The sequence below is a fragment of the Staurois parvus genome, unplaced genomic scaffold (genome assembly GCF_062004578.1).
Source record: "Staurois parvus isolate SC_StPar_1 unplaced genomic scaffold, SC_StPar_1.0 ptg000773l, whole genome shotgun sequence".
NCBI classification, from domain to species: domain Eukaryota; kingdom Metazoa; phylum Chordata; class Amphibia; order Anura; family Ranidae; genus Staurois; species Staurois parvus.
In genome coordinates, this window is record NW_028318569.1 from 453,743 (window position 1) to 468,045 (window position 14,303).

A 14,303-nucleotide genomic window follows, 5' to 3' on the forward strand; every position below is an offset into this window, starting at 1 on the left:
CCTCATGCTGCTGCCAAGTCTAGAGTCTCTCATGGGTCCCTGTACGGCCTCCCATTGCTGCTGTCTCCATCGCCACACTCTGCTGCCATGTGCCACTTTCAGGTCTCTTCACACTGCTGGTGTGTTAAATTTTTTGACATAGGGTGCAGGCAGATTACGGGCCTCACATAGCTGCTGCCAGGCCCCTAATCTGCCATGGGCCCCTATATACCGCCTCCTCATGCTGCTGCCAAGTCCAGAGTCTGTCATGGTCCCTGTACGGCCTCCCATTGCTGCTGTCTCCATCGCCACAGTCTGCTGCCATGTGCCACTTTCAGGTCTCTTCACACTGCTGGTGTGTTAAATTTTTTGACATAGGGTGCAGGCAGATTACGGGCCTCACATAGCTGCTGCCAGGCCCCTAATCTGCCATGGGCCCCTATATACCGCCTCCTCATGCTGCTGCCAAGTTCAGAGTCTGTCATGGGTCCCTGTACGGCCTCCCATTGCTGCTGTCTCCATCGCCACACTCTGCCATGTGCCACTTTCAGGTCTCCTCACACTGCTGGTGTGTTGAATTTTTTGACATAGGGTGCTGGCAGATTACGGGCCTCCTATAGCTGCTGCCAGGCCCCTAATCTGCCATGGGCCCCTATATACCGCCTCCTCATGCTGCTGCCAAGTCCAGAGTCTGTCATGGGTCCCTGTACGGCCTCCCATTGCTGCTGTCTCCATCGCCACACTCTGCTGCCATGTGCCACTTTCAGGTCTCTTCACACTGCTGGTGTGTTAAATTTTTTGACATAGGGTGCAGGCAGATTACGGGCCTCACATAGCTGCTGGCAGGCCCCTAATCTGCCATGGGCCCCTATATACCGCCTCCTCATGCTGCTGCCAAGTCCAGAGTCTGTCATGGTCCCTGTACGGCCTCCCATTGCTGCTGTCTCCATCGCCACAGTCTGCTGCCATGTGCCACTTTCAGGTCTCTTCACACTGCTGGTGTGTTAAATTTTTTGACATAGGGTGCAGGCAGATTACGGGCCTCACATAGCTGCTGCCAGGCCCCTAATCTGCCATGGGCCCCTATATACCGCCTCCTCATGCTGCTGCCAAGTCCAGAGTCTCTCATGGGTCCCTGTACGGCCTCCCATTGCTGCTGTCTCCATCGCCACACTCTGCCATGTGCCACTTTCAGGTCTCCTCACACTGCTGGTGTGTTGAATTTTTTGACATAGGGTGCTGGCAGATTACGGGCCTCCTATAGCTGCTGCCAGGCCCCTAATCTGCCATGGGCCCCTATATACCGCCTCCTCATGCTGCTGCCAAGTCCAGAGTCTGTCATGGGTCCCTGTACGGCCTCCCATTGCTGCTGTCTCCATCGCCACACTCTGCTGCCATGTGCCACTTTCAGGTCTCTTCACACTGCTGGTGTGTTAAATTTTTTGACATAGGGTGCAGGCAGATTACGGGCCTCACATAGCTGCTGGCAGGCCCCTAATCTGCCATGGGCCCCTATATACCGCCTCCTCATGCTGCTGCCAAGTCCAGAGTCTGTCATGGTCCCTGTACGGCCTCCCATTGCTGCTGTCTCCATCGCCACAGTCTGCTGCCATGTGCCACTTTCAGGTCTCTTCACACTGCTGGTGTGTTAAATTTTTTGACATAGGGTGCAGGCAGATTACGGGCCTCACATAGCTGCTGCCAGGCCCCTAATCTGCCATGGGCCCCTATATACCGCCTCCTCATGCTGCTGCCAAGTCCAGAGTCTCTCATGGGTCCCTGTACGGCCTCCCATTGCTGCTGTCTCCATCGCCACACTCTGCTGCCATGTGCCACTTTCAGGTCTCTTCACACTGCTGGTGTGTTAAATTTTTTGACATAGGGTGCAGGCAGATTACGGGCCTCACATAGCTGCTGCCAGGCCCCTAATCTGCCATGGGCCCCTATATACCGCCTCCTCATGCTGCTGCCAAGTCCAGAGTCTGTCATGGTCCCTGTACGGCCTCCCATTGCTGCTGTCTCCATCGCCACACTCTGCCATGTGCCACTTTCAGGTCTCTTCACACTGCTGGTGTGTTAAATTTTTTGACATAGGGTGCAGGCAGATTACGGGCCTCCCATAGCTGCTGCCAGGCCCCTAATCTGCCATGGGCCCCTATATACCGCCTCCTCATGCTGCTGCCAAGTCCAGAGTCTGTCATGGGTCCCTGTACGGCCTCCCATTGCTGCTGTCTCCATCGCCACACTCTGCCATGTGCCACTTTCAGGTCTCCTCACACACTGCTGGTGTGTAGAATTTTTTGACATAGGGTGCTGGCAGATTACGGGCCTCCCATAGCTGCTGCCAGGCCCCTAATCTGCCATGGGCCCCTATATACCGCCTCCTCATGCTGCTGCCAAGTTCAGAGTCTGTCATGGGTCCCTGTACGGCCTCCCATTGCTGCTGTCTCCATCGCCACACTCTGCCATGTGCCACTTTCAGGTCTCCTCACACTGCTGGTGTGTTGAATTTTTTGACATAGGGTGCTGGCAGATTACGGGCCTCCTATAGCTGCTGCCAGGCCCCTAATCTGCCATGGGCCCCTATATACCGCCTCCTCATGCTGCTGCCAAGTCCAGAGTCTGTCATGGGTCCCTGTACGGCCTCCCATTGCTGCTGTCTCCATCGCCACACTCTGCCATGTGCCACTTTCATTTCTCCTCACACACTGCTGGTGTGTTGAATTTTTTGACATAGGGTGCTGGCAGATTACGGGCCTCCTATAGCTGCTGCCAGGCCCCTAATCTGCCATGGGCCCCTATATACCGCCTCCTCATGCTGCTGCCAAGTCCAGAGTCTGTCATGGGTCCCTGTACGGCCTCCCATTGCTGCTGTCTCCATCGCCACACTCTGCCATGTGCCACTTTCATTTCTCCTCACACACTGCTGGTGTGTTGAATTTTTTGACATAGGGTGCTGGCAGATTACGGGCCTCCTATCGCTGCTGCCAGGCCCCTAATCTGCCATGGGCCCCTATATACCGCCTCCTCATGCTGCTGCCAAGTTCAGAGTCTGTCATGGGTCCCTGTACGGCCTCCCATTGCTGCTGTCTCCATCGCCACACTCTGCTGCCATGTGCCACTTTCATTTCTCCTCACACACTGCTGGTGTGTTGAATTTTTTGACATAGGGTGCTGGCAGATTACGGGCCTCCTATAGCTGCTGCCAGGCCCCTAATCTGCCATGGGCCCCTATATACCGCCTCCTCATGCTGCTGCCAAGTTCAGAGTCTGTCATGGGTCCCTGTACGGCCTCCCATTGCTGCTGTCTCCATCGCCACACTCTGCTGCCATGTGCCACTTTCAGGTCTCCTCACACTGCTGGTGTGTTGAATTTTTTGACATAGGGTGCTGGCAGATTACGGGCCTCCTATAGCTGCTGCCAGGCCCCTAATCTGCCATAAGCCCCTATATACCGCCTCCTCATGCTGCTGCCAAGTCCAGAGTCTGTCATGGGTCCCTGTACGGCCTCCCATTGCTGCTGTCTCCATCGCCACACTCTGCCATGTGCCACTTTCAGGTCTCCTCACACACTGCTGGTGTGTTGAATTTTTTGACATAGGGTGCTGGCAGATTACGGGCCTCCTATAGCTGCTGCCAGGCCCCTAATCTGCCGTAGGCCCCTATATACCGCCTCCTCATGCTGCTGCCAGGTCCAGAGTCTCTCATGGGTCCCTGTACGGCCTCCCATTGCTGCTGTCTCCATCGCCACACTCTGCCATGTGCCACTTTCAGGTCTCCTCACACTGCTGGTGTGTTCCATTTTTTGTCATAGGGTGCTGGCAGATTATGGGCCTCCCATAACTGCTGCCAGGCCCCTAATCTGCCATGGGCCCCTATACCGACTCCTCATGCTGTGACGTTGCAACAACGTGGAATTCAACCCTACATATGTTAGACCGCCTTTACGAACAGCAAAAGGCCATCACAGATTTCCTGATGTTAAAAGCAGATAAAGGTACTCCCTGTGTAACTTAGATGTCAGCCATTGGCAGCTCATGCGTGACACCTGCGCTTGCTCAGGCCCTTTGAGGAGGCCACGCTATTCGTGAGTCGGCAGGACTATGGGATGAACGACGTCATTCCTCTGTTGCACGTCCTGGAACAAATGCTGTTAACAATGGCTGGTCAGGGTGCGGTAGACGTGGCGCACAGATCTCAACGCCACATGGCCCCTGTGGGGGCAGGACTGGAAGAAGAGGAGGAGGTAGAGGAGGACATTGGTGCTCAGGAATTATTGAGTGAAATGGGTGGTTTTTCCACTCAGCGGACAGGAGTGGAGGAGCAGGAGCATCTGGTAGAGGAGGAGGAAGAGGAGACAGAGGACCTAGACGCACCGTGGCAGTATGCTGTGGAGATGGAGGCAGGGAGTCCCTCGCATTCCTTGGCACAAATGGCCCATAGCATGCTCGGTTGCTTGCGTAGCGACAGCCGAATAATAACCATCAGACAGAGGGATGACTTTTGGCTGTCCACCTTGTTGGACCCTCGCTACCGTTCAAAAATGGTGGCCTTTTTCACACCTGCTGAGAGGGAGGCCAAAATAACGTACTATAAAAAACACCTATGTAGTCAGCTGGTCTCTGCCTGTCTGCGCCAACGTCCATCCTCAGACACTGTGGGCCCTGTGCGCTCGTGTTCCGCTGCCATGGCAGCAGGGGAGGGGTGGGGTGGTAGGAGCAGTGGCAGCTCCACCAGCAGCGGCTGCCTCAGTCTGCAGTCGATGATGAGTAGCTTTCTTCACCAGCGCAGTGAGGAAACTACTAACCAGCCGCAGCAGCAGCAGCAGCATCAGGTGGACCTGGAGCAGGACCTCAATCAACAGGCTTGGGCCTACTTGGACAGCACCCTGCCAACCGAGGTAGACAATCCCCTTGACTACTGGGCAACGAAACTTGACCTTTGGCCCCAACTAGCTGAATTTGCCCTTGAAAGGCTGTCATGCCCGGCCAGTAGCGTGGCATCGGAGCGCGTGTTTAGTGCGGCAGGAGGTATTGCAACTCCGCGGAGGACACGACTGTCCACCCAAAGTGTGGAGAGACTCACGTTTGTGAAAATGAATCAGGCGTGGATTAGTCTGGATTTCAAACCACCAGTTCCTGACACAACTGACTAAATCCGCCATGAATCATGCCCCAAACATGTGCCACTTTCAGGTCTCCTCACACTGCTGGTGTGTTCCATTTTTTGTCATAGGGTGCTGGCAGATTACGGGCCTCCCATAGCTGCTGCCAGGCCCCTAATCTGCCATGGGCCCCTATACCGCCTCCTCATGCTGCTGCCAAGTCCAGAGTCTCTCATGGGTCCCTGTACGGCCTCCCATTGCTGCTGCCTCCATCGCCACACTCTGCCATGTGCCACTTTCAGGTCTCCTCACACTGCTGGTGTGTTCCATTTTTTGTCATAGGGTGCTGGCAGATTACGGGCCTCCCATAGCTGCTGCCAGGCCCCTAATCTGCCATGGGCCCCTATACCGCCTCCTCATGCTGCTGCCAGGTCCAGAGTCTCTCATGGGTCCCTGTACGGCCTCCCATTGCTGCTGTCTCCATCGCCACACTCTGCCATGTGCCACTTTCAGGTCTCCTCACACTGCTGGTGGGTTCCATTTTTTGTCATAGGGTGCTGGCAGATTACGGGCCTCCCATAGCTGCTGCCAGGCCCGTAATCTGCCATGGGCCCCCGTACCGACTCCTCATGCTGCTGCCAGGCCCGTAATCTGTCATGGGCCCCTGTTGTCGCTTGTTGGCATATTCCGCTCGTTCAGATGCTCCTTCTCCTGCTACTCATCTTCACGGATTCCGTCAGCAGTCTTTCTTGGAATCCGTTTCCAAGAGACAACAGTTTGCGAGCACGCACCCGACGGTGCAGAAGCTGAACGTCCTCCTGTCCAAGTTGCTGCTGCCAGGCTCGTAATCTGTCATGCGCCCCTGTACCGCCTCCTCATGCTGCTGCCAGGTCCAGAGTGTGTCATGGGCCCCCGTACCGACTCCTCATGCTGCTGCCAGGCCCGTAATCTGTCATGGGCCCCTGTACCGCCTCCCCATGCTGCTGCCAGGTCCAGAGTGTGTCATGGGTCCCTGTACGGCCTCCCATTGCTGCTGCCAGGCCCGTAATCTGCCATGGGCCCCTGTACCGACTCCTCATGCTGCTGCCAGGCCCGTAATCTGTCATGGGCCCCTGTACCGCCTCCTCATGCTGCTGCCAGGTCCAGAGTGTGTCATGGGTCCCTGTACGGCCTCCCATTGCTGCTGTCTCTATCGCCACACTCTGCCATGTGCCACTTTCAGGTCTCCTCACACTGCTGGTGGTTTCCATTTTTGTCATAGGGTGCTGTATGGCCTCCCATTGCTGCTGCCTCCACCGCCACACTGTGGCTCCACACTCTGGTTTTGGCCCCGTGACTGCCCAAATGAGTGAAGTGTGCGGTGATTCTAAGATCGACGGCACTCATCTGCATGTCATACTGACTGACAGTATTATTTCTCTTCCCCAGCAGACTCCAAGGGCATTTAAATTAAAGGTACAGTGTTCTGCACTAATATTAAGTCTCTCTGAAGCCTAGAAACACCCTTTTTTAAGTTAAATTCACAGCGAATTTATTCGACTCGAATCGAATATTGTCCACGAATTCGCCGAATCAGTCGAATCGAATTTTTCATTTCTTCGCTCATCTCTAATAGCTATATCTCAGCTATTTTACTGAAGAATTAAATAATATCATCGGTTTAAGGTGACAATTCACACAATTTAATATTAATTATGATTAATCATAAAAACCAAATATTTTGCAAGCTTGCCATCAGTATAAGTGCTGAATCATAAATTTGATTTGATTTCTTACAACATGTCTATTTAACCTTATGTGCACTTAAACTAACCATATATTTTGAAAGCATAATATGCTTTAAGATCTCGAGGAGCCATTTCACTTAGCACTGAGAACATATCCAGAAAGTCATCCAATGTCATATTTCCTTCTCCATCTTCTGAAAAAACTTCTGCTATCCTCTGGCGAAAGGGGTTATCCTGCAAACAATTGGAAATACAGATGTTTTTAACATTAATGTATAATAAAGATTTAAAAAAGGTGTTTTTAAGAAGAAGGGCTGTTTGTTTCTGAAATTGTATTGTGCTAATATTACTGCGTTTACGATCCTCAACTTTGCCTGCTTTTTGTGCTTCTTCAAATGAGCTTGAAACCTCGGTCTGCTTTGCCTGGGAGAGACCTTGCTGATGCAGTAAAATTACCTGTGTCTTGTTGCTGTGCTCAGTCTTCCCACAGTGTAAGACCTGTGACATGAAACTGTCTTCCACAACCTCACCTTAGTAGCAGAGTTTGGCTGTTCCTTACCCAGCTTTAAGCCTCCTACACAACCTTTTCTGTTTCAGCTAATGACTATGTTTCAACCTACATATGAAATTGATGATCATTATCTCCTGCTTGGTATTATTGGTTTATCATACAGTGGATGTACAGTCATGGCCGAAATTGTTGGCACCCTTGATATTTCTCCAGGAAATCATGTATTTCTCACGAAACGTATTGCATTAACACATGTTTTGCTATACACATGTTTATTCCCTTTGTGTGTATTGGGACAAAACAAAAAAAGGGAGGAAAGAAAGCAAATTCGACATAATGTCACACAAACCTCCAAAAATGGGCTGGACAAAAGTATTGGCACCCTTTCACAACTGCGGATAAATAAGAATGTTACAAGCATGTGATGCTCCTGTAAACTCACCTGGGGCAAGTAACAGGTGTGGGCAATATAGAAATCACACCTGAAAGCAGATAAAAAGGAGAGACGTTCACTTAACCTTTGCATTGTGTGTCTGTCTGTGCCACACTAAGCATGGACAACAGAAAGAGGAGACGAGAACTGTCTGAGGACCTGAGAACCAAAATTGTGGCAAAATATCAACAATCTCAAGGTTACAAGTCCATCTCCAGAGAACTAGATTTGCCTTTGTCCACAGTGCGCAACATTATCAAGAAGTTTGCAACCCATGGCACTGTAGCTAATCTCCCTGGTCGTGGACGGATGAGGAAAATTGATGAAAGATTGCAACGCAGAATAGTCCGGATGGTGGATAAGCAGCCCCAAACATGTTCCAAAGACATTCAAGCTGTCCTGCAGGCTCAGGGAGCATCAGTGTCAGCGCGAACTATCCGTCGACATTTAAATGAAATGAAACGCTATGGCAGGAGACCCAGGAGGACCCCACTGCTGACACAGAGACATAAAAAAGCAAGACTACAGTTTGCCAAAATGTACTTGAGTAAGCCAAAAGCCTTCTGGGAAAACGTCTTGTGGACAGATGAGACCAAGATAGAGCTTTTCGGTAAAGCACATCATTCTACTGTTTACCGAAAACGGAATGAGGCCTACAAAGAACAAAACACAGTACCTACGGTAAAATATGGTGGAGGTTCAATGATGTTTTGGGGTTGTTTTGCTGCCTCTGGCACTGGGTGCCTTGACTGTGTGCAAGGCATCATGAAATCTGAGGATTACCAAAGGATTTTGGGTCGCACTGTAGAGCCCAGTGTCAGAAAGCTGGGTTTGCGTCCAAGATCCTGGGTCTTCCAGCAGGACAATGACCCCAAACATACGTCAAAAAGCACTCAGAAATGGATGGCAAAGAAGCGCTGGAGAGTTCTGAAGTGGCCAGCAATGAGCCCAGATCTAAATCCCATTGAACACCTGTGGAGAGATCTTAAAATTGCTGTTGGGAAAAGGTGTCCTTCCAATAAGAGAGACCTGGAGCTGTTTGCAAAGGAAGAGTGGTCCAAAATTCCGGGTGAGAGGTGTCAGAAGCTTATTGATGGTTATAGGAAGCGACTGATTTCAGTTATGTTTTCCAAAGGGTGTGCAACCAAATATTAAGTTAAGGGTGCCAATACTTTTGTCCAGCCCATTTTTGGGGTTTTGTGTGACATTATGTCATATTTGCTTTTCTGCCTCTGTTTTATATTTGTTCCAATACATACAAAGGGAATAAACATGTGTATAGCAAAACATGTGTTAATGCAATACCTTTTTTGTGTGAAATACTTGATTTTCAGGAAAAATATCAAGGGTGCCAACAATTTCGGCCATGACTGTAAATAGTCTACACACCCCTGTTAAAATGTCAGGTTTCTGTGAAGTAGAAAAAATGAGACAAAGATAAATAATTTCAGAACTTTTGTCACCTTTAATGTAACCTGTAAGCTGTACAACTCAGTTGAACAACAAACTGAAATCTTTTAGGTGGAGGGAAGTAGAAATAAAAAAAATACAATAATATGGTTGCATAAGTGTACACACCCTTAAATTAATACTTTGTTGAAGCACCTTTTGATTTTATTACAGCACTCAGTCTTTTTGGGTATGAGTCTATCAGCATGGCACATCTTGACTTGGCAATATTTGCCCACTCTTCCTTCCAAAAACACTCCAAATCTATCAGATTGAGAGGGCATCTCCTGTGCACAGCCCTCTTCAGATCACCCCACAGATTTTCCATCAGATTCAGGTCTGGGCTCTGGCTGGGCCATTCCAAAACTTTAATCTTCTTCTGGTGAAGCCATTCCTTTGTTGATTTGGATGTATGCTTTGGGCCGTTGTCATGCTGAAAGACGAAGTTCCTTTTCATGTTCAGCTTTCTAGCAGAAGCCTGAAGGTTTTGTGCCAATATTTACTGGTATTTGGAACTGTTTATAATTCCCTCTACCTTGACTAAGGCCCCAGTTAAAGAAAAACAGCCCCAAAGCATGATGCTGCCACCACCATGCTTCACTGTGGATATGGTATTCTTTTGGTAATGTGCAGTGCTGTTTTGGCACCAAACATATCTTTTGCAAATATGACAAAAGTTCAACCTTGGTTTCATCAGACCATAACACATCTCCCACATGCTTTTGGGAGACTTCAGATTTGTTTTTGCAAAATTTAGCCGGGCTTAGATATTTTTCTTCGCAAGAAAAGGCTTCCGTCTTTTCACAATACCTCATAGCCCAGACATCTGAAGAATGCAGGAGATTATTGTCACATGTACCACACAGCCAGTACTTGCCAGATATTCCTGCAGCTCCTGTAATGTTACTGTAGGCTTCTTGGCAGCCTCCCAGACCAGTTTTCTTCTCGTCTTTTCATCAATTTTGGAGGGACGTCCAGTTCTTGGTAATATCACTGTTGCGCCATATTTTCTCCACTTGATGACGACTGTCTTCACTGTGTTCCATAGTAAATCTAATGCCTTGGAAATTCTTTTGCACCCTTCTCCTGACTGATACCTTTAACCATGAGATCCCTCTGATGCTTTGGAAGCTCTCTGCAGACCATGGATTTTGCTGTATGATGCGACTAAGAAAATGTCAGGAAAGACCTACTGGTACAGTTGAACTTTATTTGGGGTTAATCAGAGGCACTTTAAATGATGGCAGGTGTGTGCTGACTCCTATTGATGACTCATGATTGTGAATGTGATTGCTTAATTCTGAACACAGCTACATCACCAGTTATAAGAGGGTGTGCACACTTATGCAACCACATTATTTTAGTTTTTTATGTTCACCCCCCCCCCCTTAAAAGATTCCAGTTTGTTTTTTAATTGATTTGTACAGCTTATAGGTTACATTAAAGGTGGATAAAGTTCTGAGATGATTTATCTTTGCCTCATCTTTTTACATCACAGAAACCTGACATTTAACAGGGGTGTGTAGACTTTTTATATCCACTGTACATGTAACTCTACTCCTACAAAATCTTTGACTTGTGCAAGTGTAAAAAGTGTGCAAAGTGTAAGAACTGATGTTGGTTTTAAGCCACATTAAATATTGATTTGATTTACATTTTCCTTCTGTTCGCTCACTTCACATTTTGTAAGTTGATACGGTTAAAATATCCATTTTTGAAAGCATCCTTATTTCACAGCATTTCTTAGCACCTTACATAAGTGAAAATCACCATAAATAGCGCTCACTAATAAAATGCATTTCAATCCCCAACATTGTGTAAAATATAAAATAATACAAAATTCATAAATAAATATAAATAATAAATTGAGCAAATAAACAATAATAAATAATAAACAACACTTCCACCAAACAGTGCAAAAGTGAAAAAAATCAGTTCATAAAGTAAAGTCCAAATCTTTCTTTCAAGAAGTATCCACCACACCGAGATCTCTTATGTGCTCAACACCCCATCAAAGTGCAAACGCATTAGATGCTGGTGATTAATCAGCATTGAGTCAGATACCAATAGATGTGGATATTAATTCAACCAGATCGTCTCAGATGTAACAATGGTCACTCATCAAATGGTCAATCCAGCTCAGACTCCATCAAGATTAGTATTATTCAAATTCCATATGTGGGTAAATAAAGAACACTCGCCATTGCATAATATCATTTAGAAATTTATTGCCAACAAATACCCCCCTTTAGACTAAAACTCACATTGTATAAAAGTACAAAAAGCATTCAGTGATAGGTGTAGCTGCAGTGAAACTGCTAGCTGAATTAATGTGCGTCTCACCACACGCTCTGTAGATTACAAGTCTTGTAATAGCGGTCACATGGTCCAGCCACGTGGTCACGGCGTATGTGGGGACGTCACTGCTGATCACGCCCTTACGCGTTTTGTCCCATGACTTTCCCTGAGGATCCTGGTATAAATTTTGGAAGGAACCATAGGATTTTTTTTTTTACATGAGTCACTGACACTGATTGTCAGGATACCGGTGGTTGCTGGCCCCCTAAGAACCAGAAACCGCTCCTTAATGTTTCAATTCACGCTGCAGCTGGAGGTCCACTGAGCCTCACAGGATTCTCTATAGTCTGTACACTGTGTTGAGGTCTTCCTTACATTATTTCCCCTGCTGGTTGAACATTCTTAGCCTAAAGTTTTAGGCCATTTTCTCTATTGATGAAAGGAAATTTTTAATAAATAGGCCTCTAAGTGTTAGAGTTTTGGCTTTCAGTTTGTTTACTGTACAAAAAATATTATATGAAAGCAAATCCTTTTTGCTTTCAATTTTACTGCTCAATTGTGTTTAATCTGCAGCTTACTTTTACATTTCTCTAAAAAAGATACATACTTCATGTTCTATTAATTTTGTCATTCTGTTTTTTTTCTCAAATTTTGGATACTTAAATATATTGTCTGGGTTCATTCTGAGATCAACAGGTTAGACAAAGTTCAAATCAGCTCTTTATATGAAACTGAGATGGTCCCCTGCCTTAAAGAAGAACCTTGGTCTTTACTTTGTATTATGTTAGGCTTCACTTATCATCCCAGTCCTGCCAATTAGCACATAATGAATTATGAATGAAGCACAGGATTAGAGTGACACCTGGCAACCTTTGCAGTTACTGCTTTTTTCATGCTTTACCTTTAGCTCTGGCATGCTGCCGATGAGTTCATAAGGAATCCTCACATCTGGTTTATTTGTGTAGTCTTCTGGAACGAGTTGTGGTGCCAGGTCTCTGTATCTGTGGAAAAGTCTGAAAGATGAAAGAACAGGTTGGGCATTTAAAATCCACCTGTCAAATTCAACAACGAAGCATCATGAAGTTGAATGCTGAAGAGAGGTCCATGAATGCTGAAAAGAAGAAGTCTAAACATATATAATTAATTATATTGATAGGGCACAGCTTCATCACAGGTGACTGTAGTTCAGTCCTGGAGACTGGAAAGAGACAGTTACTTTCTGTTGTATAAATACATTTAAAGATAGTAATAAAATCATCAGTGTATTTATCTTAACACATTAAGCACAATAAAATAAACAAACAAACATTCTCCAGTAAACTATTTGTTAAAATTCTTACACCAGCATTGAGTCTGGCATTTTTGCCCCAGACTCACTAGGCTCATTACAAAATGGCACTACTTTACCTTGTACTGTACACAAGATCCAAAAATAACAGTGTTGATGGCAAGGATAGGTAGTAATTCTACAAAGTTAAGGTGTAGAAGAGTGCAGGAAGAGTCCCCTCTTCTCTTAGTTCTTTTAGCTGCCACAAGATGCTCCTATGCCTTGTCTATGAGTCTGCAGCTTGGGCGAAGAGTTTTGGTAAAACCCTGATAATGATAGTCTTCAGGGCTGGGATATATAAAAATTTGATGAGGTAGTTGTCAGCTGCAATCATTGACCTAGATACAGAGTATTTCTCATTATTCACTATATTGTACCTGTCCAGAGCCAGGATGTAGTCAGGAGCATCTGGACTGGGGTGGGGTTAGAGAATACATATACTCACTGACCACTTTATTAGGTACACCTTGCTAGTACCGGGTTGGACTCCTTTTGCCTTCACAACTGCCTTAATTCTTCATGGCATAGATTCAACAAGGTGTTGGAAACATTGCTCAGAGATTTTGGTCCATATTGACATGAGTTTCTGTTGTCTTTCTAGCATCTCAAACCAGTCTGCCCATTCTCCTCTGACCTTTGACATCAACAAGGCATTTTAGTCCACACTGGATATTTTCTCTTTTTCAGAGCATTCTCTGATAACCCTAGAGATGGTTGTGCGTGAAAATCAGCCATTTTTTAAACACTCAGACTAGCCCATTTGGCACCAACAACCAAGCCCATTTGAAGTCACTTAAATCCCCTTTCGTCCCCATTCTGATGCTTGGTTTAAACTTCAGAAAGTTGTCTTCACCATGTCTAGATGCCTAAGTTGAGTTACAGTTACATTACACATGGTGTCACAAACAGGATCCAAGATCCCAACTAAATGTTATTGTCCCCAAAGGGGAGGAGCTACCCCTCTGGTAGGAGTGTTAAAAAGGACATAGGGAGGGAGGGAGGAACACACACTGGGGTTGATTTACTAAAATTGGAGCAGAATCTGGTGCAGCTGTGCACAGTAACCAATCTGCTTCTAATTTCTGCTTGTTCAGTTAAGCTTTGGCAATAAAAGCTAGAAGCTGTTTGGATACCACGCACAACTGCTGAATTCTGTGGGGGTTCCATTCTTAGTAAATTCCCCTACTGTCACATCTAAGCACATGGTAGCAAGATGACATTAGTTGAGGGCTCTCCTCAGTTCACAGAGGAAGCATGCTTTAGCCTGAGGTCCAGTATTGCATGAGAGGCTCAGAAGGAACCCTGTGGACCATTTTGTATTTATGACAAAAGAACAGTCACACCAGGCTGGGTCACCCACAGGGTGTCTCTGAAAGGGCAAGGACTGCAGATTTCTGCCTGGTAACCAGGGGAACCCTGGTTGGCCCCATGCTAGAGAACCATAGGTGCCTTGTGGATCATCAAATCTGCTAAAG

At 47.0% G+C, this 14,303-nt stretch overlaps 1 protein-coding gene across 2 annotated transcripts in view; it reads right to left on the reverse strand.

Annotated features, from left to right (window-relative positions):
• Window positions 1-14,303, reverse strand: part of CIB3 (calcium and integrin binding family member 3) — a 202,427-nt gene that overhangs the window by 55,684 nt on the left and 132,440 nt on the right. For both annotated transcript variants that reach the window (XM_089654529.1, XM_089654530.1), the window contains exons 3-4: window positions 12,403-12,514; window positions 6,897-7,044 (exon numbers count right to left, since the gene is read on the reverse strand). In XM_089654529.1, the coding sequence (XP_089510655.1) occupies window positions 6,897-7,044; window positions 12,403-12,514 (260 nt within the window). The remainder of the gene's footprint in view (window positions 1-6,896; window positions 7,045-12,402; window positions 12,515-14,303) is intronic.